This window comes from Pelmatolapia mariae, linkage group LG10_11 (genome assembly GCF_036321145.2).
Source record: "Pelmatolapia mariae isolate MD_Pm_ZW linkage group LG10_11, Pm_UMD_F_2, whole genome shotgun sequence".
Lineage (NCBI taxonomy): Eukaryota > Metazoa > Chordata > Actinopteri > Cichliformes > Cichlidae > Pelmatolapia > Pelmatolapia mariae.
The window spans coordinates 53,297,043-53,323,508 of NC_086236.1; the positions used below are offsets into that span (position 1 = coordinate 53,297,043).

The 26,466-nt window shown below is 38.9% G+C and overlaps 1 protein-coding gene and 1 long non-coding RNA gene across 2 annotated transcripts; both read left to right on the forward strand.

Annotated features, from left to right (window-relative positions):
- Positions 1–2,061, forward strand: LOC134637948 (uncharacterized). The gene is made up of 6 exons (XR_010095206.2): positions 1–109; positions 758–869; positions 1,181–1,269; positions 1,383–1,534; positions 1,650–1,682; positions 1,987–2,061. It is a non-coding gene; the product is annotated as an uncharacterized LOC134637948 (long non-coding RNA).
- A 9,134-nt stretch (positions 2,062–11,195) lies between these two features.
- LOC134635621 (phospholipase A2 inhibitor and Ly6/PLAUR domain-containing protein-like) lies at positions 11,196–12,690 on the forward strand. The gene is made up of 5 exons (XM_063485020.1): positions 11,196–11,241; positions 11,506–11,622; positions 11,702–11,845; positions 12,251–12,361; positions 12,446–12,690. Exons 1-5 carry the CDS (start codon positions 11,196–11,198, stop codon positions 12,688–12,690), a joined length of 663 nt encoding a protein of 220 aa, XP_063341090.1.
- The last annotated feature ends 13,776 nt before the right edge of the window (positions 12,691–26,466 follow it).

Below are 26,466 nucleotides of genomic sequence, written 5' to 3' on the forward strand. Positions count from 1 at the left end.
TTCATTGTCTTCTACAGTAGAGCGGGACATTTGATTTACTCTCAGCGGAATTGACCGGAGAAGGCATCAGTTCATGCACTGCACTGGCCCGCACCACGATTAGTATAAGGTAAGAATGAATGATTTTTTTTTCCTACTCGGTATTTCCATGTTTGCATTTGAATAACAGTAAAAAAAACTTGTTAATGTTGTACATTAACGAGTTTTTTAAATTGTGTCTACTTCTTACAATCCGGCAACAAATAAATTGCACTGCGAACAAAGTATATCAACAAAGAAAACATTTTCGTTTCATAATTTCTTCGTTATATTCCCTTACAAAGCTAGCTTTAACGCTTCGAGGTTTCCTTTGTTCTTGCCGTCGCCTCGGCGCTTGACCCAGACTTTCGCTCTGTAGTTGCTTAGTACTACAAAAAATTCTAAATCTGTGATATATGATTGATAAACGTAAAGTTAACTGTATAAACGTGTTCAATGACTTTGTTACTTTTGATGATTGGAGAGCACTCGCTTCAATTCGCACACGAAAACTTTAGACTCAGTTTGAATGCTCACGCAGCATGCGTGACTGTACGTTGCACGCTCACCTAACTTTACGTTGCACGCGTACATGACTTTCCGTTTGTGCCTTGAATAATGAATAAGGCTACGTCCACACGTACCAGCGTATTTTTGAAACCGCTGATTTTTCTATGCGTTTGCACCTTTTGTCCACACGTAATGTATGTCTGGCCGTACATTGTGTTTGTATTTCCAGGCACATTTCACGAAGCAGAACGCAGTCTTCAGAGATATCCACGTGAACGCTGTGATACGTCTGACCTTCAGTCCGAAGAAGAAACCCAGACCAGTCTTAAAAGAAAGCACAAGTAAAACCTTTTTATTCACAAACATATCTTTGATTGTTAAGAATTTATGATCTTGTCTTTTATACATATCTGTGGTGCTTGCATACTGCAATATCACCACATAATATAGTCCAAAAAGTGGAAGTTTGTAAACTTTTTAAAAATGCAAAGCCGTGTACACTTGTGCACTTCAAAAATTCATTGTATACTGTACCTTCTTGCACGTCTCTGTTTCCTGTGTGTGTTGTTAGAAATCAAACTAACTTTAGGAAACAATATGCCAAAAGCATATTTACAATTACTTAAGACCGTTTTTAATTTATTTTCTTTAGACCAAATCCCCTGTACACATATACGGACTCAGAGGATGAGCAGCCTACAAAAAAACGGTTTCCCCAGGCCCCTCGAGTGAAAATACCAGGTAATAAAATACTGTCTAGTGTCTGTGTACATATCTGTGTCTGACACAAGGAAACTTTTTTGACAAGTTGTCTGTATTCTTAAATACTTAAAAAATTATCTTTTTCTAAACAGCCCTCATCACTCCGCAGTCTGCCCCCCAGCCCACTGATAGCAACCATCATAATGCCCCACCCAGCTTCCGGCACCTTTCGCCACTCCGGCACAAACCGACACAGCTTTGCGATCTCCCCAGCATGCAGAGTCTGATGTCTTCCCTATAGATGGTATGCTTTTAAAAAAGCTTTAAAGCTGCATCACAATGTCATTGTACTCTTATCTAAAAAGAAAACCCAATTTATACTCCTGAATGTCATCTTGTTGTGATTTTTTTTTCTGTAGATTCCAGAGACTCTGTGAAGCCACTATTACAAGGCAAGTTTGAAAATCTTGGAATTTCACAGTTTACATGGTATAACAAATATATGTGACAGGCAAAAACTAGTAAACACTTTTAGCAGTTACAAGAACTAACAAATGAATATCCAACAAAAGTGAATAGAAATACATTGCACTGCCAATACTTTGGTTTATTCTTTGTATGACTTGAAAATCAGGCTTTAGGGAAAACCAAATGACATGTTTCTATCATCAATTACATGAAGTGAACACACAAGCACTTGCATACACATTTAAGACATGAGACTCGCTAATTCCATCTCATAAAATGTGTCTATAGGTGAGACGCTTTGCGTTGATTGGTGCTGCTGGACCACACTGGAGGTGCGAGTCCGCCATGTAATGGTTTATGCCATTACAAAGGAGCTGGCCTCTGTACTCAACTGGGCAGGGGAAAAAAAACAAGGACCAGACAAAGCAAAAAAGGGCATTTAAAGAGACAGCGCTGTGTAGATGCATATTTGGTAAGTTTTAACATTTATTGTAGTTTTATGAGCCTAAAGTGAACAATAAAGGGATCAATTGATGTGCTGGGTGCGTTTCACATTTCCTATGTCTGTTTTTTGCTATATTACTTTGTCTTTCTTAATAACAAGACTTTCATGTCCGGTTAATCTGGAGATGGAGTCTTTGGTCTTCGGCTTGTTTTGTCCTCGGGTTGTACACTTTGTACAGCCCGAGGACCCCATGTTTTCTTTTTTTTTTTAAAGGATACACGGCACACCATGCTAAGACATATCACATTTTCAGCTTATAGCTCTTTGGGAATCAAATGCGGCAGTTTGCTGATTTCCGCCTGGTGACTTTCATGTTTATTAGCCTAGGAGTTTACATACTTTCTCCCTGCTGAAGACAATTAACAAGAGTTTATTCTTGTGCTCTAATTCCCTTTTTTTGTCTTTGTTTTTTTGTGTGTGTGTCTATTTTTGTCCTAGATTGCCTGGCGCAGCAGGTAGGGGCGAACTTTATGTCTGAGTTGGTCTTTGCTCAAGCAGTCCAGAAATGGCTCAGATATGCTCCAGATCGTACGGGTGGCACGCAGGACGCACATCATCCATCCCCATCCCGGAGTAAATAATAAAAAGTGACGTGAAACATAGAAATGTAAATAGGAAACTTTGTCTTTTAATAAAGTATTTTGCAAATGATACATGTCTATTGACCTTTTTTGTTTTTTTTCAATAAAAAGCAACTGTGCGAAAGAGGTGGAAAATCAACACCATAGCTCAACAGTGTTTCAATATCAGAATCTGACATTGTTTCAATGTCAACAGTGTTAGAAAATATAACATCGAATCAATGTCAGGTTTCAACATTGATTCAACATCAAAACCTGACGTTGTTTCAACATTAAAAATGGGTGCAAGAGTGACGTTGGGTCAACGTCAGATCTCAACGTTGGTTCAATGACATCGCCTGATATTGACTCAACATTGTTTCAGTGTTTCCTTGCTATCTGGGATACTTTCTCCCTGCTGAAGACAATTAACAAGAGCTTATTCATGTGCTCTAATTCCCTTTTTTTGTCTTTGTTTTTTTGTGTGTGTGTCTATTTTTGTCCTAGATGGCCTGGCGCAGCAGGTAGGGGCGAACTCTATGTCTGAGTTGGTCTTTGCTCAAGCAGTCCAGAAATGGCTCAGATATGCTCCAGATCGTACGGGTGGCACGCAGGACGCACATCATCCATCCCCATCCCGGAGTAAATAATAAAAAGTGACGTGAAACATAGAAATGTAAATAGGAAACTTTGTCTTTTAATAAAGTATTTTGCAAATGATACATGTCTATTGACCTTTTTTGTTTTTTTGTTTTTTTTCAATAAAAAGCAACTGTGCGAAAGAGGTGGAAAATCAACACCATAGCTCAACAGTGTTTCAATATCAGAATCTGACATTGTTTCAATGTCAACAGTGTTAGAAAATATAACATCGAATCAATGTCAGGTTTCAACATTGATTCAACATCAAAACCTGATGTTGTTTCAACATTAAAAATGGGTGCAAGAGTGACGTTGGGTCAACGTCAGATCTCAACGTTGGTTCAATGACATCGCCTGATATTGACTCAACATTGTTTCAATGTTTCCTTGCTATCTGGGTAATGTTCTTCTCTCCTGTCCTCTCCTATCCCGTTCTCCCCTTCTCCATTCATCTTCTGTCCACTCCCCTCTTTAGATAAACTGAAATGTATTAAAAAAGCATCTTAACTAAGCTGCTAACTAAAATAAAACATGTGTATCCTTTTTGTTTCTTTCTTTTTAACACGTAGGAATGTGAGGTTTACACAGACAGTATGATGAAGGTGATCGTGATCCACAACATCACGGCTGAGGAGGATCCATCAGATGTGTTCATTGTGATTGAGGGACACCAAGTGATGGAAGGATGTGGAAGCCGAACAAAGGCATGTGTACTGCTGATGGGACTGATATATGCCCTCAACCTCGAATATCCGAAGGAGCTGAAGAACACATTTGACACTTTTCAAAAATGTTTTTTGGAACTTGACGGGGCGAAACTACTGAAAAAGAGAGAAACTCCTCTTCTGCTTCTCTGTTCCATTTGCTTCCTCATCTGTTCCAGCTGATCATATAAAGACTGATTTTCAGATTTGATGTCTTCCAGTTCTGCTTTGATTACACTGATCTCAAAGCCCATCTTGAAAAAAAAGGGATGTGTTACTGTCCAACATTATTGAAACAACTTTTAAAGTTGTTAGTTTAGAAGTTATAAAACAGGTTCATTACTTGAAATCTTGCTTGAAGCTGTTGTGTTGCACTTTATTCTGTGTTTTTATGGAATAAAAACATTGAGATGATGAACCATCTGTCTTTTTTGGGGGGTACATTTTACCTTATATGAATAGGTAATGTTTATCAAGTGATAATAATTAAATTTTATTAGTAATTATCAGGTATTACCAACTAGCAAACAAGAGATAATTTTACCTAATTTCAATGAGTAAGTAACTGTTGAATAGATACATGAATATGGGGTAAATTTTACCCAATTTAATTAAGTATTTCATAGCTTTTTATTGAAGCTATTTTATACACAATATATTGAATTAAATCTACCCCAAAAAAGTCAATGCAAGTTGTTACCTCAGATTTATTGGGTAAATTCTATAGATTACTTCTTACAGTGTGGGAGTAAGGGCGCCCTCCGCTTGCGAGGTGCGCCTGCTGCTTGCGGCACAGAGAGGAGTGGGCGGGGCAGCGGGGGATTCTCTGCTGGCTGGAGCAGCATCTAATAACCAACTCGCAAAATAAAACAAAATAAAAACAAACCAACAAACACGAAACCCCCAGACATTATGATACAGACTTATAATTTGCACCGATGTTTTTCGAAATTCTATAAAGTGAGCGTGAGAGCCCTCGGTGCGCCTGCTTGCTGCTGTGATGAAGTCAAAGTAAACTTTATTGTAATCGAGACGACGAGGCTCCAGTTACATCAGTGAAAGTAAACAAACAATAATTATATGAAGAGTAAAAAAATAAATATCCACTTCAGGACTGGGGGTAAAGGGATCAATAACAATTTAAAATTTATAATTTACAGTTTGATGATTTAAAGCAGGGGTTCCCAATCCCAGTCCATGAGGGCCCGTGTCCCTGCAGGTTTTAGATCTTACCCTGGGTCAACACACCTGACTCACATGATTAGTTCATTGCCAGGCCTCTGGAGAACTTCAAGACATGTTGAGAAGGTAATTTATCCATTTAAATCAGCTGTGATGGATCAAGGACACATCTAAAACCTGCAGGGACACCGGCCCTCGTGGACTGGGATTGGGGACCCCTAATTTAAAGTCTCACACACAACCTGTCGAAAGGGGAGAGGGACCGGCTGCTTCCAAATAGAGCACATTTCATTCATAATGTTATAAATCCAAGCCCATTATGCATTCATGATTTTAATCCTGGGTTGTGTGAAATCCCTGAAACAAACCCTAGACGAAGTGAGTCTGTGAACAAAGGTGTAGGTCTGTTAGGTTATGTTGTGGTGATCCTCAGGTTGGGGGATGGGTGTTCATACTGGAGTGCAAAATGGAACCAATGGAAGATGGACAAGAAAAGTTCAAAGCCATCAGGTGCTCAGTTTAGAAAAATGAGAAAAGAAGAGGAGGAGAAACGAGCAAAAGATACAGGTAAGCAGATGTGTCATTGGATAATGGCAGGTCATGTATCCTGAAACAATCAGAATCATAATCAGAATACTTTATTAATCCCTAAGGAAATTATGTGGGTTGGTCCAAGAAGAAATTGTAAAAATAGTAACAGTAACAGAATAAACTCCAAACAATACATTATGTTACAGATTTTACACATTTAAGAAATAGCACGAATATATACAGATCACTCAATTATAAATATCAAGAATTAACAGGTGATTATAAATAAATAAATAAATATCAAGAAAATTCACAAGAATATTACAGAGTAGAAAAGAGCGTGTGTAAAAAGGGTGTAACTATTGCAGTGTTCACAGTGTGTTAGATGGAGGAGTTGTACAGGGAGATGGCCACGGGCAGGAATGATTTCCTGTGTCGTTAAGTGGTTCTTTTTGGTAATCTCAGTCGCTCACTGAACATGCTCCTGTGAGTAGCCAGTAAGTAATGGAGTGGGTGGGAGGTAGTATCCATGATTGTCCTTATCTTGGAAAACATCTGCCTCTCAGACATCACCCTAACGGACTTCAGCTCCATCCCCACAACATTAGTGGCCTTGTGGATCAGTTTATTTAGTCTGTTGGCGTCTGTGACCCTCAACCTGCTGCCCCAGCATGCAACAGCATAGAGGATAGCACTGACCACAACAGAGATACAACAAGATAACATTAATTAGTAGGGATAGTGAAAACGTCCGTTTCCGTTTGTTAGCCACTTGGCTATGATAGTGTAACACACCCCAAGCAAGAGGGCGGCTGACAGATTATGTCTGGTTCTGAAAAAAACAGATAAATCATGAGATGGACGACAGGTAGTGTGTTTCCTCTCTGGCTTCTGCCAGATCTTTATTTAAACACATTCATGTGTTCACAACAGGTTGCAAAAACTTCTTAACATCTCTGTCTCACATTCCCAAAGCCCAAAATCAGAATAAACTAAAATAGTATAAACAAAAATCTAAACAGTCATCTCTGTTGTTTTTTACTAAGAGCTATAAATTACACTTTTTTTCACACATAGTTTGATAAAGCAAACATTCCAGTACTGTACCATATACTAATGGCATATCTGTATAGTGGAAATCTCCACATCAACATTGCAGAGCGATCAGAATTATTATAGGTTATTACACTAACTTTAGACAATAACAGTGACAACACATCAAACTGTCTCTGCGAACACATTAACTCAAATATACAGGAGCCGTGGTGTACTTTTGTTACAAGAGGGTGCCTTAAGTTTAGGAAACAACAAAGCCGACGGCTACTCCAGCATGCAGCGAGCTAAGCTAGTTCCTACTCTCGATCGTAACACATTTCAATGAGCAAAACAGACGAATATAGATCTCAGCAAAACAAACTGCTGGTCGGGTTTTACCCTTATTTGGCATGTAAATTATGTGGACCACATGTGTGGCCTTATTACTTACTAACCTGAAAAAAACAGATAAATCATGAGATGGACGACAGGTAGTGTGTTTCCTCTCTCGCTTCTGCCAGATCTGAAGACGAGCAGTAGCGTCACACTAAACCATCTCACTAGGGCGGAAGTGCCCCCTTGTGGCGTAACTAGGGATCACACCACATGTTGGATCTCCAACAAAAATCACAAGATTAAGGTCCTTCCTTAACAAAACTACACCTAAAAGCTTATACAATATACGAAAATTAAATCACATAATGTGACCACACATTACAGTGTGTCACAATAGTAAACAGTAGACAATGATTTAGCTTAGTGAATCTTTTGGACTGTGTTCAGCACAATATTAATTAGACATTGTCAGTTGTTGATTTGTCCTATTCTCATTGTCTGATGAATTATAATGGTTGTTTGTAAGCCAAGTTTGCATACTATGCATACTCTCTGTCTTTTCATATATATATATTTATGTGTGTGTGTGTGTGTGTGTGTGCGTGTGTGTGTATGTGCGTGTTTATGTTTATCTGGTTAAATTCAGTATGGTTCCAACAACAGTTTTTACAGTAAAAGCCAGGGGGGGGGGGTGTTTGCCCAGGGCACCAAACAGGCTAGGACTGCCACTGCCTCAGTTGATGAATCCCAAATATTCCAGGATGTAGCAAGCTACTGTGTAGTGTCTGTAATAGGTAAATATATGTTTTGTAGTAAAGGGGTAGTAAAAAACAAAAACAAAAAAAAAAAACCCTTCATAAAAATGAAGAATCATCATCTGCCCACCGGGCAAATGCCCGGTATGCCCGATGGCAAGTCCAGCTATGGTCGTGCCATCAGTTAACCCTTCATGTCCAGGGTTCCCGACCCCTGGTCTAGTAACACCATAGATATACTCTGTTGCTGATATGGACACATGTGGAACTGATTTTTAGGGTGCTATTAGGTGAAAGCCTATGGGCTCAAAATGTGGTCATAAATATTTTGTACTTGTAAATCAGTTTTGTACTTGTAAATCAGGATTTGTATGTGTAAAAAGAATTTGTGTGTGTGTAAAAAAGATTTGTATGTGTAAAAAAGATTTGTGTGTGTGTAAAAAAGATTTATACTTTAGGATTAGTTTAACACAAAGTCAGGGCTGACCCGGGACCATTGCTGTGAGTCACAGTGCGCAGCATAAAAGTCCTTTCACATCGGACGCAGGATGTGCTGCTAATGCTAACTAAAAGCAAAGGATCCAGAATTTGTTGCGCTGGCTGCTGGGCTCTGTGGGTTTTTGCAGCAGCTCTACCTGTACTAGATGCACCTGCTCCTTGTCGTTTCTATCTCTGACTTTATGTCCTCTACAAGAGTTTCGTTTTTTTTTGCTAGTTCTTCAAATGTTCAATAAAAACATGTATGCTAATTCATAATGAAGAAAGCTTTGTAATGAAGACTGTCATTTCCAAAACACTGCCCCCCGCGGTCCTTTTTGGGTATGAAAAAGGATGGCGATGGCTAGGAGCAGGAATCATTCTGCATTGAAGCTTCCACTGGTCTGGTAGGAAGTTATCAAAGACGACGCTCTGTCCCCATTTTCCGAATACACTGATTTCCACAATCATACACACCATTCCCCCTGTTTATGGACAGTAGCGCTTGGACATCTCTCATGGACATTCAGATAAAACTCATGGACTTTCTCCTCTTCAGTGTGGATCAGTGTTTTTGATGTTGACAGGGGAACATTTTTTGAGAATCTATATTGCTTAGTATAAGCCAGAAGAATTGCTTAGTTGTCTTTGTGCACCCCCACTGGGTTTTTGATTAATTGAATAGCTGCAGCAGGAGTGATTATTTAAGTTTTCCTTTTCTTTTCTTGTTATTTTTCTTTGGTTTTGGTTAAATACATGGTACCTGCAAAAGCATTTTGTGTTGTGTGTATTTATTAATTACTGCCCATCAGCTCCAGTAGCATTCCTAAATCTTCTGACTAATAATAACCTAATATTTCACTTAATACCTAGCCTGAATTAATTCATTAGCGCTTCATCAGTGTTACACTGTCAACCAGTGGTTCTCAAACTGTGGTATGCGTACCACTGGTGCTATATGGGCTCCCTCTAGTGGTACACGGGAAGTCTCAAAAAATAAATTTTTAGGATTAAATAATATACCATGTGAGGGATTTCTGAAACAAATTAAAATGTACAGTTCTGCTGTCACTTCTGACATAAATGAAGGCAGAATACTAAACAGCAGTGACGTCTGTAGGGTTACTGAAGTTGGACTAGCTGGTATATAATGATGTGCTACATGGTGGCTAGCGACACAGCTATGTTAACATAATATAAACACACTGAGTGTGGAGGATGAACGCTGACTTTTTTCCACTTAATAAAAGTTAAAACGAGCATTCCCAACAGTTAGGGACAAATGCAATTGCATGGCTGGATGCTGTAAATGGACCAAACTTCTGTTAGGAGAACAACTGAGATAATCCATCCACAATAAGGAGTTTAGTCATTAATTTTCTGGGCTGGGCTGGGCTGTAGTTACATCGTAAGATTTTAAAACTTAGATAGTTTAAAATGAACAGTGGTAATAAAAACAGAGAGAGGCCGACAGTGATCACTCCCTTTTTGTAGGGGTTGTTCAGATTAAATAGAACAAGATACAAAGCATTAAAACATGTTAAAACCACAACAGCCTTCCGGGTCCAAACTACAGAGTAGTTTGGACCCGGAAGCAGGGTTCATACGTCATCACTTAAAGACTGGATATCCCACCTGCTGTGAATGTTTTAATGCAGTACAGCTGTTATTATTATCACTTGTCACATCCTGTTTATGACAGTTCAAATAAATAACATTATATAAGAAATAAAATTGTCTCATCTAAACTGTATATGGTATTAAATACTACTATCATGTCGATCATAAGGGTGGTACTTTAAGAGCAATATATTTTGTAAACAAAGCAGCACTTTTGAGCCGCTTCAACAGGCAGGCCACACCTTTTCTCATCCTATAACACATGGTTTATTCTCAGAAACGTTATCCATGCTTGACTGCAATATTTTCCCAGTCCTGGGGCAGGACTATCTGACAGCCGAGGTCAATATGTTGGGGAGGATAATTTGACCAAAGCAGGTTACAGAAAATGCTTCTTCTCATAAGGTAAAACTAAAGTTGCTTCTTGTGTATTGTGTAAAAAGTAAATAAATCTTTACATGTTGTTTAGGGTCAGGAACATACCCACTGTTCTCCCCGCTCCTCGGCTATAGAGGACACCCTGCCTTACTCCACAGCCAAATACTGGCAATTCCCCGCTGTCAGCTGTCACACACTATTATCATTCAGAAACACTGGTGAACTTTATGAACTTCTATTCACATTTAGAATAGATGATTTGGTCATTTTATTCATATGCTACCATTCAAAATCTACCATTCCAAAAAAAACCAAAAAAAACCAGGACAATATGAATGTAGAAATACAGTTCTTATGCCTGGATTTTAACTTATTACATTTCATTAGTTGCTTTTCCAAAAGCCAATCAGTCATTGAAGTTAACCAAATCATATGCAAAGTGTTATTGTTGGACTAGCCTTCTCTTTGAAATAGAGACTGATGGCAACTATGTTTCAGTTTTACCAGCTTTCACAGGATCTCAGAAGCATATCTAAAAAGTTCAAAAATCTTTTCAAATAACCTAAGTGTTTTTGTAATTTATCTACAAATCGAAAAAGGCTGTTATTTGTTGTGCAAATAAAATTTTTTGATAGTCAGGTTCTTTCACTGCCAAAGGCAGAATTAAGGGAGTGGTCAGAGTGAGAAGACCACTCCCCCCAAGTAGAATGAGAATTACTTATAACCTGAACAGAAACTAAACTAAAATTCACTTCTATCTGACCATCACACAATGCAGATCCTTGTGCTGATTCTTGGAATCGTGCTGCTCCCTAAAGGCAAGTTTTTCTTTAGTTATCTGTTCTTTAACACTTTAAAGAAAGTATGTTCTGTAATATTCAATGATTTTTTTTTTTGCTTTTACAACATGTGTTATTACAACCCAGCAAAAATGTATCTACTTCCTACAAATGATTGTACTATTTATTGTACCGTTGGCCCTCTTTGTTTGAATCCATTTATTTTAGTCAGTGTTTCATAATTTGTCCATACAGTTAAGGCAAGAAAAGTTTATTTTTAAACAATATTTTGTGTTTTATCAGTCTGTCCATTGAAATGCTATGACTGCATACCTGGACCATCTGGAAGCTGCAATGAGACAACAAGAGAATGCCCATCATATACTCAGTGTGGTTCAGTCAAAATGACTTCAAATATGGGTAAAATGGTATTTTATAGTTCTTCTTCTTCTATTTTTTTGACCTTACTGAGTTTACAATGGTTCCTCTTTGGTTTCAGGTGGTTCAGAATTTAAACTTACAGGGAGAACTTGTGTTACGCCTGATCAGTGCTTCAATGGCTCAGTCAACCTTGGATTTGTCCAAACTGTATTTAACACCATGTGTTGCACCTCTGATCTTTGCAACTCTCAAGATCTCCCTGGTAATCTACACCATGTTTCTTGGTATTTTGAAATGGTACTTGCAGTTGTTGAAACTCAAATTTTGTTTTATGAGCAAAAACTGTTAAAATTGAAACATTTTGGATAAACAAGTCTGATTTTACCAGTTAAGTGGAAAAAGTTCTAGAGTGAGTCAGTTTGAGGAAAATTTATTTTTACTGTAATCATCATGTTCACTTGAGGGCTAAGGGCACAGTGACCCCATCTGTGAATTTGTTATAGAGGAAGTAAAATCCATAAAACCTTTAAATATTTTAGAATCTCAGGAAATACAGAAATTACACATATCAATAACATAAATATATACTTTTTGGATATCTGATTTTTTGGCACTTTATTAAAATAAACAGTAAAATAAATATTGCAAATATTTCTGTATTTAACAGAGGGCAGCATAGGCTCCCCAAATGGGAGAAAGTGCTTCCAATGTGTCGAAAACGATTGCACCAAAACTCTAAGCTGCAGTGGAAATGAGGACTATTGCATCTCAGTAGCAGGTAACAGGCCTACGATATTTATTTAGTGTCTGCATGTTTATTCTTTTCTGCTCAGACGAATGTTCATTCCTTTCATTTCCTCAGTGACTGCAGAAGAGCAAAAGGTGACTCTAAAGGGCTGCGCCTCCAAGCTGATTTGCTCAAACACACAATATGCAGAGATCTTTGGAGCAGAAATTAGCTGCTGCCAGGGTGACCTCTGCAACAGTGCCAGCACTGCTGACACAACAACAACATCACAGCCCAGCAGTAAAACTGTTGGCACTACAACAAGTGCTGGCCTTTTGGTCTTTGTGACATTGCTGATCATATTGGTTTTGTTCTCTTAGCTGATGGCAAGAACACCATCATGTCCCAGTTTTTCTTCTCACCTTGCTCTCACAATGCTTCCACCCATTTATCCCAGAACTCAGAAAAAATAAAAATGAAATGGCCAATGTAATTTTCACTGAATGATTAACAAATTTTCACAATGAATAAATGTATTGAAATCCTTAATTTTTAACATTTGTTTTAAAAATAATTTCTAAAACATGTTGCTCTCAGTGGATCTAGGGATATAAGCGTTTGAGATAGTTTGAGATTCAGAGTGAGTCAAATATCATATCCATTCCACAAGTTGTCCACAAGTTGTTATCAGAGCAGTATAGATCATGAATGAAGGAAAGTTAGTCGTCATCTGCTAAGCAACTTCTGAGTCATGACATGTTCAGATTTTAAAAAATATTGGCCAGTGTTTAATGTAGTGATGCAACTGCTCAGAATTATTCTGCAATAACTTAAAGATATCTTTTAGTTATTTAGGACAGAACATTTACTTTCGTTTCTTTAAATATGTAGTTTTGAAGTAATTGAAAATAAAACCTATCATCACGCCAACTTCTACCTTTAACAGTGTGTATGTCATAAACACAGAATGTTTGAGGCAGAACCAAAAGCAGTCTTGAGCTGATTCACTTCTTCACCAGATTTTATATACACAGCAAAATTGTCATGGTCCTGGGTTGTCAGACCCAGCGTTTTGTGTTTAATATTACGTTATTTTATGTTTTGGATTAATTCTTGTTTTCTTGTTCTTAGGGTTTTGGTTCTTGTGTTTAGTGTTCTGTTATCGCTACCTGTGTCCTCCCCCGGTGCTCTGTTCGTGTCTCTGAGTTTGTGTTTGTAAAACAGTAAGTGAATTTCCTGTTTTACTTGGTTTACTACCCCAAAAGATAACAGAAAGAGGGTAAAAGAAAAACAAACATACAAAAAACAAACAAACAAACAAAAACCCCTACAAAGCAAACAAAAACAGCAACAACAACAAAACACAAATATAAAAATAAAATGTATAAGGGACACGCAGTGTACAGTTAACTACCACAGTAATATAGAGGTTTGGTCCCAGCCCATGATAAGGTGGTCATTTTAAATGTTTCCATGTACATTAGAAATGGCTGCAATGCCTTAAGAAATTTGGTGGTTGAACCTGCCAGTGTATATCTCATCTTTTCCAGATGCAAAAACCTCATGAGCTCTGCAAGCCACTGCTCATGTGTGGGAAGAGCTTCCTGTTTCCATCTAGTATCAGGCACCTTACAATGAGCGAAGCAAAGGCAATTGAATTTGAGTAGTATTTTGTGTTGTGTTTGAGTGACGTTTTGAGGTATCACTCCAAAGATAGCTGTTAGAGCAGAAGGATCAAATTTAATGTTATATATCTCTAAAAGGTATTAAATATAGACACCCAATAGTTATGAAGATTGGGGCATGTCCAAAAAGTATGAAGGAGTCACCCTGTTTATGCATGTTACACATGCAGTGGTAGGGGGAGTAACAGAATACATGCACCTGCGTTATGTATTTAAAAAACAAAATATGAGTAACTGTATTCCGTTGCAGTTACCGTTTAAAAAGGTGATATTCAGAATGCAGTTACTTTGTTAAAATAAATGGATTACACGGCGGTCTTTTCCTGTTTCATATGTTAGGCTATGCCCTCTCTATTTTTAGTAATTCCACGCCGGTAGAAACCCAAACAAAACACACATTAATAGGCGCTAATGTCTGTGTCTCAATCTCGTGGCCTATGTCACCTCTACTTGTGGCCCACATAATGACGTGAAGAAATATTTTTAAAAATTATAATTCAAAAAAATTAATATGAAGGCAAGTAGACAGAGTGTTACAGGCATAGCCCTAAAGAATGTGTCCTCATGGGCAGTGTAGTCCGGGCTGCAGGAAGAATGGACTGTGTGAAAGAGACAATGCCGGTCTCTCTCTGATTCTTTTTGTCTTCGTAGAGATCACGCAGAGATGTTTCCATGTTTTACACAGTCCTTTTATTACCTTACAGATGCATCTGGAGATCAGCCCACTGCATCCTAAGCTGTCCTATGCTAAAGGCTGATCTAAAGAATTCCACACAACAGTTACAGTAAACACCCCCACAGTGGAAAAACACTGGTACAGTGGCCAGGGGTGCTGACACCCTGACCCCCATCTCCTTTTAAGGTAGTGTCCGTTTGCCCTTTGTCTGCCCCTCACCCTCAGAGAATCGTCTCTCAGTAACTCTGAAATTAAAAAAAAGAAAAAAAATGTAAGAATGCTTTTTAATTTCAAGCCATTATTGACTGTGTTTTAGTTTTGATGTACTGATGGCAAACTTGTTTTACGAGATGAAAATATAGATTGCAGTCTTGTCATGTCATTTGTAGAACAAGTGGGGTAAAAATGTCAGGTAAAAAGTCAACAGTATATCAACAGAAACTGAACTGGTATTTCTGGAGTTCCTGGATATACTGTACACAATTCATACACGTGATGATAGAATGTCTGCAGCAATAACACTTCACTTAATTGCACGGTTAAAGCATACTTTGCTGACATTTTAAACAGTCACTGGTAATAAAACAAATTACAAGTCGGTTCATGAAAACAATTATTTATACTTATTTAGTTAGTTATTATATAACAACACTAGCAATAAAATTACATTTGGCTTACAGAGGATTCTGTCAAATATCTGACACAAAAATAAGTAAAGCATTTTAATAAAACTGAAATTTCAACTAAATGAACTCTAAACTACAATTCAGGTCTTAAAGTAGTTTTAACAGAGTGCTTCTGCAAAATCAAGACTAAAAGCATAACACAGCATAGATGTTATTCCATAGACTTGAGGCAGCCAGGTATCCCAGAATGCATTTCAAATCACAGGCAGCAATGGTGGTGGTGTCGTTTTAAAATACCCCGTTTTTCTGTCACCAACTACACTTTTAACAGTGTTTTAGCCACGAATGTCGAGCCGCAATCTTCACGTCTGGTCAGGTTGTCAGCATAGAACATGTTTGCAAAAGTGCTCAGATGTTTTCAGAGATTTCACTGCTCTGCTAACAGTCAGCATGCAGAGTGCACCGAGGGGGTTACGTCAACCGGTTTGTTTACATATTCCACTCTCCGTGTTCCACATGTTGCATTCCCATATTCTCATTTTCACCAAACGATCGTCTCTTTCCGCCTGGTCTTGTGTGCTTCTGTAACATAGAGAACGAGCTGACAATTTTCTCACGAAACCAGCGATCAGCTCAACAGACCGTCAGTTTACCTGCATACATTCTCCTCCTCACCTGTCAGCTGTTTAACACCTGCTGCTGATTCAAGAAACACGCCCACGTCACAGTTTAACTGGGCAGCCGGTGCTCGATATAACGCAATGTCAGCGCATTTTTCTGCATAAGATAAGTAAATATAGTATTTCTCCCGAGCGCAGAGCTGCTGGAGCTTGTTTCCTTACAGAGCACTTTATAGGCAAACCCACTTTATCGGCGGCTGATGTCCAATCACCGCACACAGCTTTGAAACCTCACCTGAGTTTTAGCTCTCAGTGGTTAAACGCTGGACTTAATTCACTCAGGTTTTGTCTGTCGGGTCACGTTTACTTCGCTGTTTTATTTACAACTGAGCAAATCGGTTTGGCTGAGGTTAAAGTTACGTTTCATAACTGCAGAGTTTTACAGATGTTTAATGGTTCACTGGCACATGTGTTAGACTGAACTATTCGCTTTTCTTTATCTGGTGTGTTTAGAATTTAACGGTGAATTTTGAGATTAAACTGACTTTTCAAATGTTTTTATTCAAAGAGGAAAGAGAAGGCACATTTCCAGCGAGAGGAGCAGAGTTTCCTACAGCATGTTCATCATGAAGACTGCAACCTGGACAGAAATATTATATCATCTGTTTTTTAATAGTTATTCAACTGTATTAGCACCAGCTGTCTGTTAGAATTTTTAGAGTTTACTTAACTAAAAATAAATGAGGTTAACATATAATTTGTGTGATTTCTCTCTCTCTCTCTCTCTCTTTTTTTTTTTTTTTTTCTTTTTCGGTCATGTTATGTTTAACTGTCAAAGGTTTGTTACAAACTATGAAACACATCGTGCAGACTTCTGGATGTTAGAAGAAAACTAATACTGCTCATGAATGAGACTAAAGGCAGGAAGGTGTCCTTTAAAACTAAACATGTTAATAGGACCTCCCTGTTTATATCATAGTTTATGATATAGCAGGTGTATTTCAGTAATAGCCTACTGATTTCAGTGTAGTGGTGAACAGTCACACAGCTCACATGGACGTTATCTGTGATACTCCTTAACTATAATTTATCCAAGTTAACGTCAGTTACCCATTCAGACAGTTCTTTTGCAATGAAAAACATAAACACATATGCTGCGTATTGTTTACATTACAGCTGCTTATGCAGTAACCATGGTAACCACGGATTCTGAGCGGCTGGATCGACGGAGGTCAGACAACAATTTAACATGTATGATCTTAAAACAGGACACAGCCACTTTACGTCCTGGCCTCATATCAAATGTGAACGCAGACTGAGTCTATGTTTGACGTTTGCTTTATATCTAACCTTCCTCTCAAACATTTAAACAGCAGCGAGTCTGCAGCTGAGGGAATACAAACTCAAACTGTCGGAACAGGTTCGATCGTGGATTCATTTGGTAATTTATTAAATGTATAAGTGTTATTCTAATCTGCTGCTGAGTCTCTTACACTGATGAAAATGCAGATAACACAGATCATGAACACCTGTTCAACCGATCACTTTCATTCCACTTTGATCTGCGACAAACTGACGGTTCATCTCTGTTACAGTGTTGCGTTAGACTGCTATATTTTTGTGTTCTTTATGCTGTAGATTTTCAAGTCTCTGGAATAGTTGGCAGTATTAAGGATGCTTTTCTGTAAAATCATATTGATATGACCCGTGACATATTCGTAGATGACAGTTAGATAGTCAGCTGTGAAACTCTGGGTTAACTCAGAGAGCTGAAGATATCGTGGATATGCTGACCTCGCTCCGTGGTATACCAACCCATGATTAATATTCACGTTAAAAATATCAGCCGAACATCATGAAGTCTGTATGTGTTTCATAGTGTCGAACAACCTTTGTACAGTTAAAGCCAGCAGTTACTACATGACGGAAACACCAACGTTATCTCTCTTCTGCGATTATACGCAGGTCACGCTGATTACTGAACAAAAACCCAAAGACCAGCTGTTAATCGAATTTATTTGCTCTCTCTCTCCTCCTTAAACATGTTTTTAATGTTAGTTATAATTCAGAATTGGCGACTGAAACACGTAGAACACATACGAACATCAGGAAATAAAACCCCGATAAATAACCTCAGTAAAAGAAGTCAGTGTCAGCGGGGGTTATTACAGCTGTGTACCGGGGCCTGCGCTTTGTCGGCGGTAATAACAGCTCGATTGCTTGCGAGGCGAGCGGGTCTATCCCAGGCTTTGCCGTGAGACTGGGCAGACATCTCCGAAATCATCGAAGCACTTTTGCAAAGAGGCTGTATCTTGACAAACCGACCACACATATGAAGATTAAACCACTACATTCTTGGCTAAAAAAATAATAAAACGGTATTTAGTGACACACAAACAGGGTTTTTCAAAGTTCAGTTCTGTTAGTTTCCACATGCCGGTTGTTGTGTGCTAAAAACAATGGCCACCAGGCCAAAGCAATGGCTTTGACTCGATCAGCGTTAACCCCGCCCCCTGAGTTTGATGGGTGAGGCTGACAGATAAAATTAATTCATGATGAGAGCCAGGCGCCAGGACTGCCAAAATGAAATAAATAAATATTTAAATAATTAATTAAATGTGTCAATAATTAATTAAAATGTGAAATACATAAATAATTAATTAAATGTGTCAATAATTAATTAATTAAATGTGTCAATAATTAATTAAAATGTGAAATACATAAATAATTAATTAAATGTGTCAATAATTAATTTATTACATGTGTCATAACTATGTATTTAATTAATTAATTCCAATTTTAATTAATTATTGCCACATTTAATTAATTATTTAATGGTGTATTTAATTAATTCATTATGGCAGTCCTGGCGTTCCATAGGAGTCAGTGATCACATGTAATGAGTAGGAGAACAAAAATTTCAGGAAATTTCACTGCACAAACTTCTGTGCAAATATATTGAACATACAAATAATAATAATAGTAATAATAATAGTAATAAAAATAATAATAATAATAATAATAATATGTTTTATTTAAAAATAGCGCCTTTCAGAGCACCCAAGGACACTGTACAACAAATAAAAGAGATATATATAAAACAAAAACAGAAAAACTGGAAATATACACAATAATAAGAGTAACAGATAAAAGTTAAAAGCATGCAGAGATTTAAACATAAGCAATTTTAAACAGGTGAGTTTTGAGGGTGGACTGTTAAAGAGGGAATGAAGTAATGTTTCTGAGGTCAGGGGGTAAGGAATTCCAAAGTCAAGGGGCAGAGCAACTAAAAGGCCTGCCCCCCATTGTAATCAGACGAGCGGAAGGAGCAGAGAGAGAAAGAGAAGATGAAGATTTGAGGCACCTGGATGGGAAGTTCATCTGTACTAAATCGGAAAGGTATGGAGAGAGAGAATGAATAGCCTTAAATGTATAAAGGATTATTTTAAAATGAATGCGGAATATAACCGGGAGCCAGTGAAGCTGCTTCAGGATTGGGGAGATGTGGTGGGTAGAGGAAGTCCTAGTAATAATACGGGCAGCAGAGTTCTGGACACGTTCGAGCTTGTTAATTGATTTTTGTGTAAGGCCAAATAATAGTGAATTACAGTAATCAATTCGAGAGATAACAAGATTATGGACGAGAATGGCAGTGGCATGAGGAGTGAGGAAGGGGCGGAGGCGATTGATGTTACGGAGTTGAAAATATGCTGCACGTGTGACATTATTGATATGTGAATTAAAGGATAATGTACTGCCGAGAATGACACCCAAGCTTTTCACAGAGGGAGAGATAGGAACCGATGAATTATTGATAGTGAGAGGAAAATCGTTAATTTTGGATAGCGATAGTTTAGTGCCAACCAGGAGAAGTTCTGATTTATTGCTGTTGAGTTTAAGGAAGTTGGATGAGAACCATGAATTGTGTTCAGCTAAGCAGAGGGTGAGGGAGGGTGGAGGAAGAGTAGAGTCGGGTTTGGTAGAGAGGTAAAGCTGGGTGTCATCGGCATAGCAGTGGAACTGAATGTTGTATTTTTATTAACTTCCAAGCTGGTTTGCTCAAACACAAAAACTGGCAAGATGAAAGAATTTATTAAAGGAGAAATCAGCTACTGCCAGGGTGACCTCTGCAAAAGTGTCAGCAGTACAATTGCTGACCTACTGCTCTTTGTGACACCGTGATTCTTGTTTTTTTTTTTAGGTCAATAAAGATATATCGTCATTCCACCCTGCCACCCGTCCTTGGCTTGTGATAGGATGTTCTTGTGTGAATGGGTGAATAATGTAATTTGATTTAAGTTCTTTGAATGCTCAGGCATTTTATCACTGCAGAAGCGCTGCAGAATCAGGCCATTTACTTTTTACCAATTCAGCTGAAGGTAAACTTCAAAGAAGCAGACCCTAACGGTGACTTCCAGTGGTCATTTGCGATTATAGCAGCCACACAAATCCAGTTCCAACACAAGCGCAAAAAATTCAGTATGAAGCAGCTGTGTACATGAAAATGTTACAACACTGAAATGAATACCAATAACATGTTTGAATGTGTTAATCTGGTACTACTTATAATTACTTTAAACATAATTTATATTGATACAACAGGCAAATGATTTATTTTATTGTGTGTGGGGTGCAGGTGCCCATCATAATGAATGAATTTCCTTGATAATGAATTTTTATGAAATAAAGTTTTTGTTTTGAAATGAGATGACAACATCAGTGTTGTGTAGATCTAACTAAAACTTTGCTGGAAGTTCTTATACAGTTTGGTGGAAAACATTTATGGTGGTAATATTAACGAGGACATCCCTGGATTTGGATCATATGTCTTTCCCTGATTTCCATTAGGACAGCATGGTTGTGATATATCACACAATATGAAAAACTATCACTGTAGAGATACATGAAGAGATTGTGGTATATGTATGTGGCTTTGCAACATTTTATTTTATTTACAAGATTTTATCCAACACTAAAATTGCTCAGTCATGCTTGGCTTCAAACATCTTTTCTTTGGAAAATGATTCATATAGAGAGACTGTCTCAAAAGGGCTGCAAAGGCTTAGAATATGACCCACAAGTGTAAACTAAGATTTACAAATGTGTACAATGATTTGTGTGCAACTTTTGAAGACTCACACATGCATGCTTTAATCCACACACAAATACGAAGCAATTTGACAACAAGATTTTTTACAAATGCGTACTGTATACCTGCTTTCTTGAGAGTGGATGTTTCTTTTTCTAAATAATTTTAAAAAACACTGTTTATGGGGTTGCCTTCACCCAAGTAGTGCAGAAATGTCACCCCTAAGCTCCAGATCAGATGGGTGGAGTGGGGTGCCAAATATCCAGCGCGGCCCCTAGGTAAACAAAAAAAAAGTGACTTGTAACTAATACATGCAACAAAGAAACTTTTTCATATAATAAATTATTTTGTTTTTGATATAGAGATGTCTGTTGTCATTTTTTTTATTACATAATGCCCGATGCTTCATATTATAGGGATATTATTGTGGACTTGACAAATTGTAAGATAATGTCCAGCATATGAAGTGTATCCTGTTTGTGGATCATACACAATTGTCTTTTTTGCAGTGATGGTAATTTGCAGTGGTTTAGTATTGATTGAAATACCTATTAAGTACTGTTGATTTTTAATCATGATTTTGATTCAATAGTAACCAGGGGTGCAAATGTGAAGGAAAATCAACATCAGCGTTCAACATTGACTCAATATCAAATTCTGACATTGTTTCAATATTAACAGAGGATGCAAAAGGATTCTTCTTCTATCTGTAGCTGAGCACTGACTGACTTTTCCCAACAGCAGGATGTACAACATGTTGCAGCAGCTTATTTAAATAATATATTAACCTTTATAGTCTACTGTGTACCCAGATAGCAAATATCCATTGAAACAATGTTAAATCAATATCAGGCAATTCTATTGAATCAACGGTAGACTGGTGGGTATTAATGAAGCCAATAACTCAGAAAATTGAGATTTTTTAAGGGAAACTGTTCTTAAAGTACACTGAGAGAGAGAGAGAGAGAGAGAGAGAGAGAGAGAGAGAGAGAGAGAGCTCTGCAGGAAGTGTGATTTTATCGTACTGGAAGCAAAACAGAAAAAAGTAAGAGGGAATTCATGACGATGTTTATGTGAAGCAAAACGTGAAGCTTAGTTTGGATCTTCTTTTGCTGCTGGTTCATGAATTTTGGTTGGAGAGTGATGAAACCTGCAGCTTCAGAATGTTGTGCAAAAAAAGACGTAAACACAAAGCGCGGAGCCTACGCTGTGAGTTGTTGGCTTTCGGCCCCGACGGTGGGTCCATGGATGTGCCGTCGAGTGAGAAAGCCGACAGCTCACTGATTCTGATGCATCGGGTCTGCGCTTCGTGTTTACGTCTTTGTGCAGAATCCGTATACCTGCTCTCATTCGCTGTTTTAGCTGTTTGGTGGTTGTTTTGTGAGGTTTAACCTGAGATCCTGGCATTTCTGGCAAAATACATGTATATTTAAAATCGATTCAGGATTTCAATAAATCGATATTACTTTATTAAAGGTAGAATCGATTTTAATCGATACATGGATTAATAACCCACCCCAGATTGTACGTATATATAATACATGTATTATATATATTTATTTATATATACACCTATATCTTCAGACACTTCACCCGTTGCCTACTGGTGGTGGTCAGAGGGCCCGGTGGCGCCAGTGTCCGGCAGCCTCGCCTCTGTCAATGCGCCCCAGGGTGGCTGTGGCTACAGTGTAGCTTGCCATCACCAGTGTGTGAATGTGTGTGTGAATGGGTGGATGCCTGAATGTGTAAAGCGCTTTGGGGTCGTTAGGGACCAAGTAAAGCGCTATACAAATACAGGCCATTCACCATTTACATACTGTTGTGTTCTATTTTAGAAAGAGAAGATAAATATGCACAAGATACAAGTTTTCATCACAATAAACACAAAAAGAAGACAGTATAAAAAGCAGCACAATGAGACAGTTGAATGCACATTATCCATTGTCAGGGTGAGGTCTGCAGCAGTATCTCTGGCCCTTTTTTGGATCTGTCCAGCGTACACTGAGTCCAGATGTGGAAGTGGACTTCCCACAATTCCTTGTGCTGTTTTCACCACCCAGGCTAAGTTCTTTCTGTCCTGTGATGTGCAGCTGCCGTACCACACTGTCATACTAAGAGGATGCTTTCTATTGTGGCTCTGTGAAAGTTCACAAGCAGTCAATAAGAGAGTCCAGTCTGTCTTAGCGTCCTGAGGAAGAAGAGCATTTGTTGGGCTTTCTTCACCAGGTGTGATGTGTTCAAGATGGATAGAGGGAACACCACGGTTGTGATATTCTTATAATTTAAGTAATAATGCAAGCAATGTGGAATAACACTTTTAATGTTAACCTCACCATTCTCTAATAACAGCAGGCTAACGTTAATGTCACTGTAATGAATAATCCTGAACATGTGTAGGTTCTCAGTCATCCAGGTCATAGTAGACTACTGTAAGCTGGATGACTGGGAATCTACAAAGACATATTACCTTGCATTTTGGGAGGAACACACTTCAGTTGATGAATCTCAAATATTTCAGGATGTAGCAGGCCACTGTGTGGTGTCTATAACTGGTAAAACAAAAAGCAAAAAAAACAACAAAAAAAAAACCCAAACCAAAAACATAAAATGCAGGTACAGTTGAAGCCCAGATGCCCCAGTTTGAAACTGGATAGTGTTTCATGCAGGTCTGCTTCAATAGAGTAAAACAGGCTTTGGTGGGTTTGTATATGGTATTAAGCTGTTGACATAAGAAGAGAAAATGCTCTCAATTATGGAGACAGTCAAATGGTCCACTTATGTTTGATGTGGGCTTTATGTTTGTGTGGCTGTAAATAAAGTTGGGGCACGCTAGGGGGCGTATGCATTCATCAAAATGGCCGAAGGCTGATGTGTGTTTATTCCTCCCAAGTATCGTTGGTGAAGTTAGCCATGCACGTCAGATTTTCCTGCGCAGTTTCATATCTCTGCCAACAGGTTATGGGCCCAGAGAGGTAAGAAGTTTTCTGAAAGAGTCCGTGTGGTTTTGCCGACGAGCCGCTGAGTCAAATAGCCGTTGGGCTCGGCTAGTCTTTGATGGAGACGAAAAAAAGTACGAACTATGGGAGACGAAATTTTTGGGCCACCTTCGTTTGCAAGGTTTAAGAGACATTATTTTGAAGCAGCCTACCAACGCGGAGGGAGAAGAAGACAGAGCAAAGAATGCAGAGGCCTACGCGGAGCTGATCCAGTTTCTGGATGACAAAAGTTTGTCTCTTGTTATGCGAGAAGCAGCGGATGATGGACGAAAGGCACTGGGGATTCTAAGAAACTATTATGCAGGTAAAGGGAAGCCTCGTATAATTAGCCTGTATACAGAACTCACTTCGCTCCAAGAGTCCAGCAGTGAGAGTGTGACTGAGTATGTGATACGAGCAGAGACAATAATCACAGCCCTGAGGAATGCTGGAGAAACATTGAGTGATGGGCTATTGGTAGCAATGGTTTTGAAGGGACTGCCAGAATCATTCAAACCGTTTACTATCCATGTCACACAAAGTGAAGTTGAAGTGATTTTTGCTGAATTTAAAACTAAACTGCGAAGCTATGAAGACACAGAGAAAATGCGCGCCGCAGCATCAGATGACAACATCATGAAAGCACGTGCACGTGCGTTTGAAAAATCGAAGGACCGTGGGGCCGACAACGCAGACATAGTGTGTTTCAGATGCGGACTAAAGGGACACAAAGCCAGGACGTGTCATCGCAAGCAGTGGTGTACCGAGTGTAAAAGTACCACCCATCGGGACTCGACCTGCAGACGGAAACGGCGGCAGGACAACGCACGGAAAGTTTCCGAGGAGTCGGGTAGCAAAAACTACGCATTCCAGGTAAGCAGCGAGGATGCAGCGTTCCAGTCAGAGCATGGCATCAACAAAAAGGGTCTGATGGTGGACACAGGGGCAACGTCGCATATTGTTACAGATATAACGAAGTTCAGAAGATTCGACGACAGTTTCCAGCCCAAGTCACACTACGTAGAGTTGGCTGACGGCACTAAGTGCACTGGAGTTGCAGAGCAAAGAGGGGAGGCAGAGTTTTGCTTGATGGACAGCAGGGGGCAGTGCCACAAAACAACCTTGAAACAGGCACTGTACATCCCATCGTATCCACAAGACATCTTCTCTGTGAAAGCAGCTACCTCAAATGGAGCAACTGTGATCTTCAAGCAAGGAAAAGACACCTTACAACACAAAGACGGTACAAGGTTCCCAATATATGAGTACAACAGACTGTACTACCTACAAACAGTAAACACTGAAGGTAAAGACCAGTGTAAGGGTTGCTATGACATGCAAAGGTGGCATGAAATTCTTGGTCACTGTGATTATGATGACATTCAGAAATTACAGGGTGTTGTTGATGGTATGGCAATCAAAGGAAAAACAGATAAATCTGTCTTGCATTGTGAAGTGTGCACACAGGGAAAGTTTGTTCAAACTAGAAACAGGGACCCTGATGCACGAGCCAAAACCGCTTTAGAGCTGGTACACACAGATCTAGCTGGACCAGTAGACCCAGAGTCCAGAGATGGATATAGATTTGCACTATCATTCACTGATGACTATTCCAGTGCAGTGTTTGTGTATTTTCTGAAAAATAAGAGTGACACAGCAAAAGCAACACAGAAGTTTTTGGCTGATACGGCCCCGTATGGGCAAGTTAAATGTATCAGGTCTGACAATGGAACAGAGTTTATGGGAAATGAGTATCAGGCACTCCTTAGCAAAAATGGAATCAGGCATGAAACCTCAGCACCATACTCACCACACCAAAATGGTACTGCAGAACGCAATTGGCGCACTCTTTTTGATATGGCCAGGTGTATGTTAATAGAGAAAGAGTTACCTAAAGAGTTGTGGACTTACGCAGTGCAAACAGCAGCTGTAGTGAGGAACAGATGTTTTAACAGACGCACAGAACAGACACCATATTTAATGCTGACAGGAAGAAGGCCAAACCTTTCCAGGATGCAGACATTTGGGTCAGTGTGTTATGCCTACAGGCAGAACAAGAGAAAACTAGACTCAAGGTGTGAGAAAGGAATTTTTGTGGGATATGACAAGAACAGTCCAGCTTATATGGTCTACTACCCAGACAGTGGGAAAGTACAGAAGCATAGACTGGTGAAGTTTGAGACCAAAACAAGAGTAGAGAGACAAACACAGACTGACATGGTGCCAGATGATGAGGGTGACTTTGAGACACCAAACAGGTTCACCAAGACCAGAGAAAAGACTGATGTGAGTACAGAACACACAGATGCTCAGGAACAGATCCCAGTAAGCATGTCTGAGATGAGCAGCCAGTCACAGGAGAATGAACTCGACTGCGAGGCTGCAAGGTACCCTTCCAGAGTGAGAAAGAGGCCTGGGTATTTAAGTGAATATGTTACTGACAAGGAGGATTGTGATCAAGTGCTCACAAACATGGATTATTGTT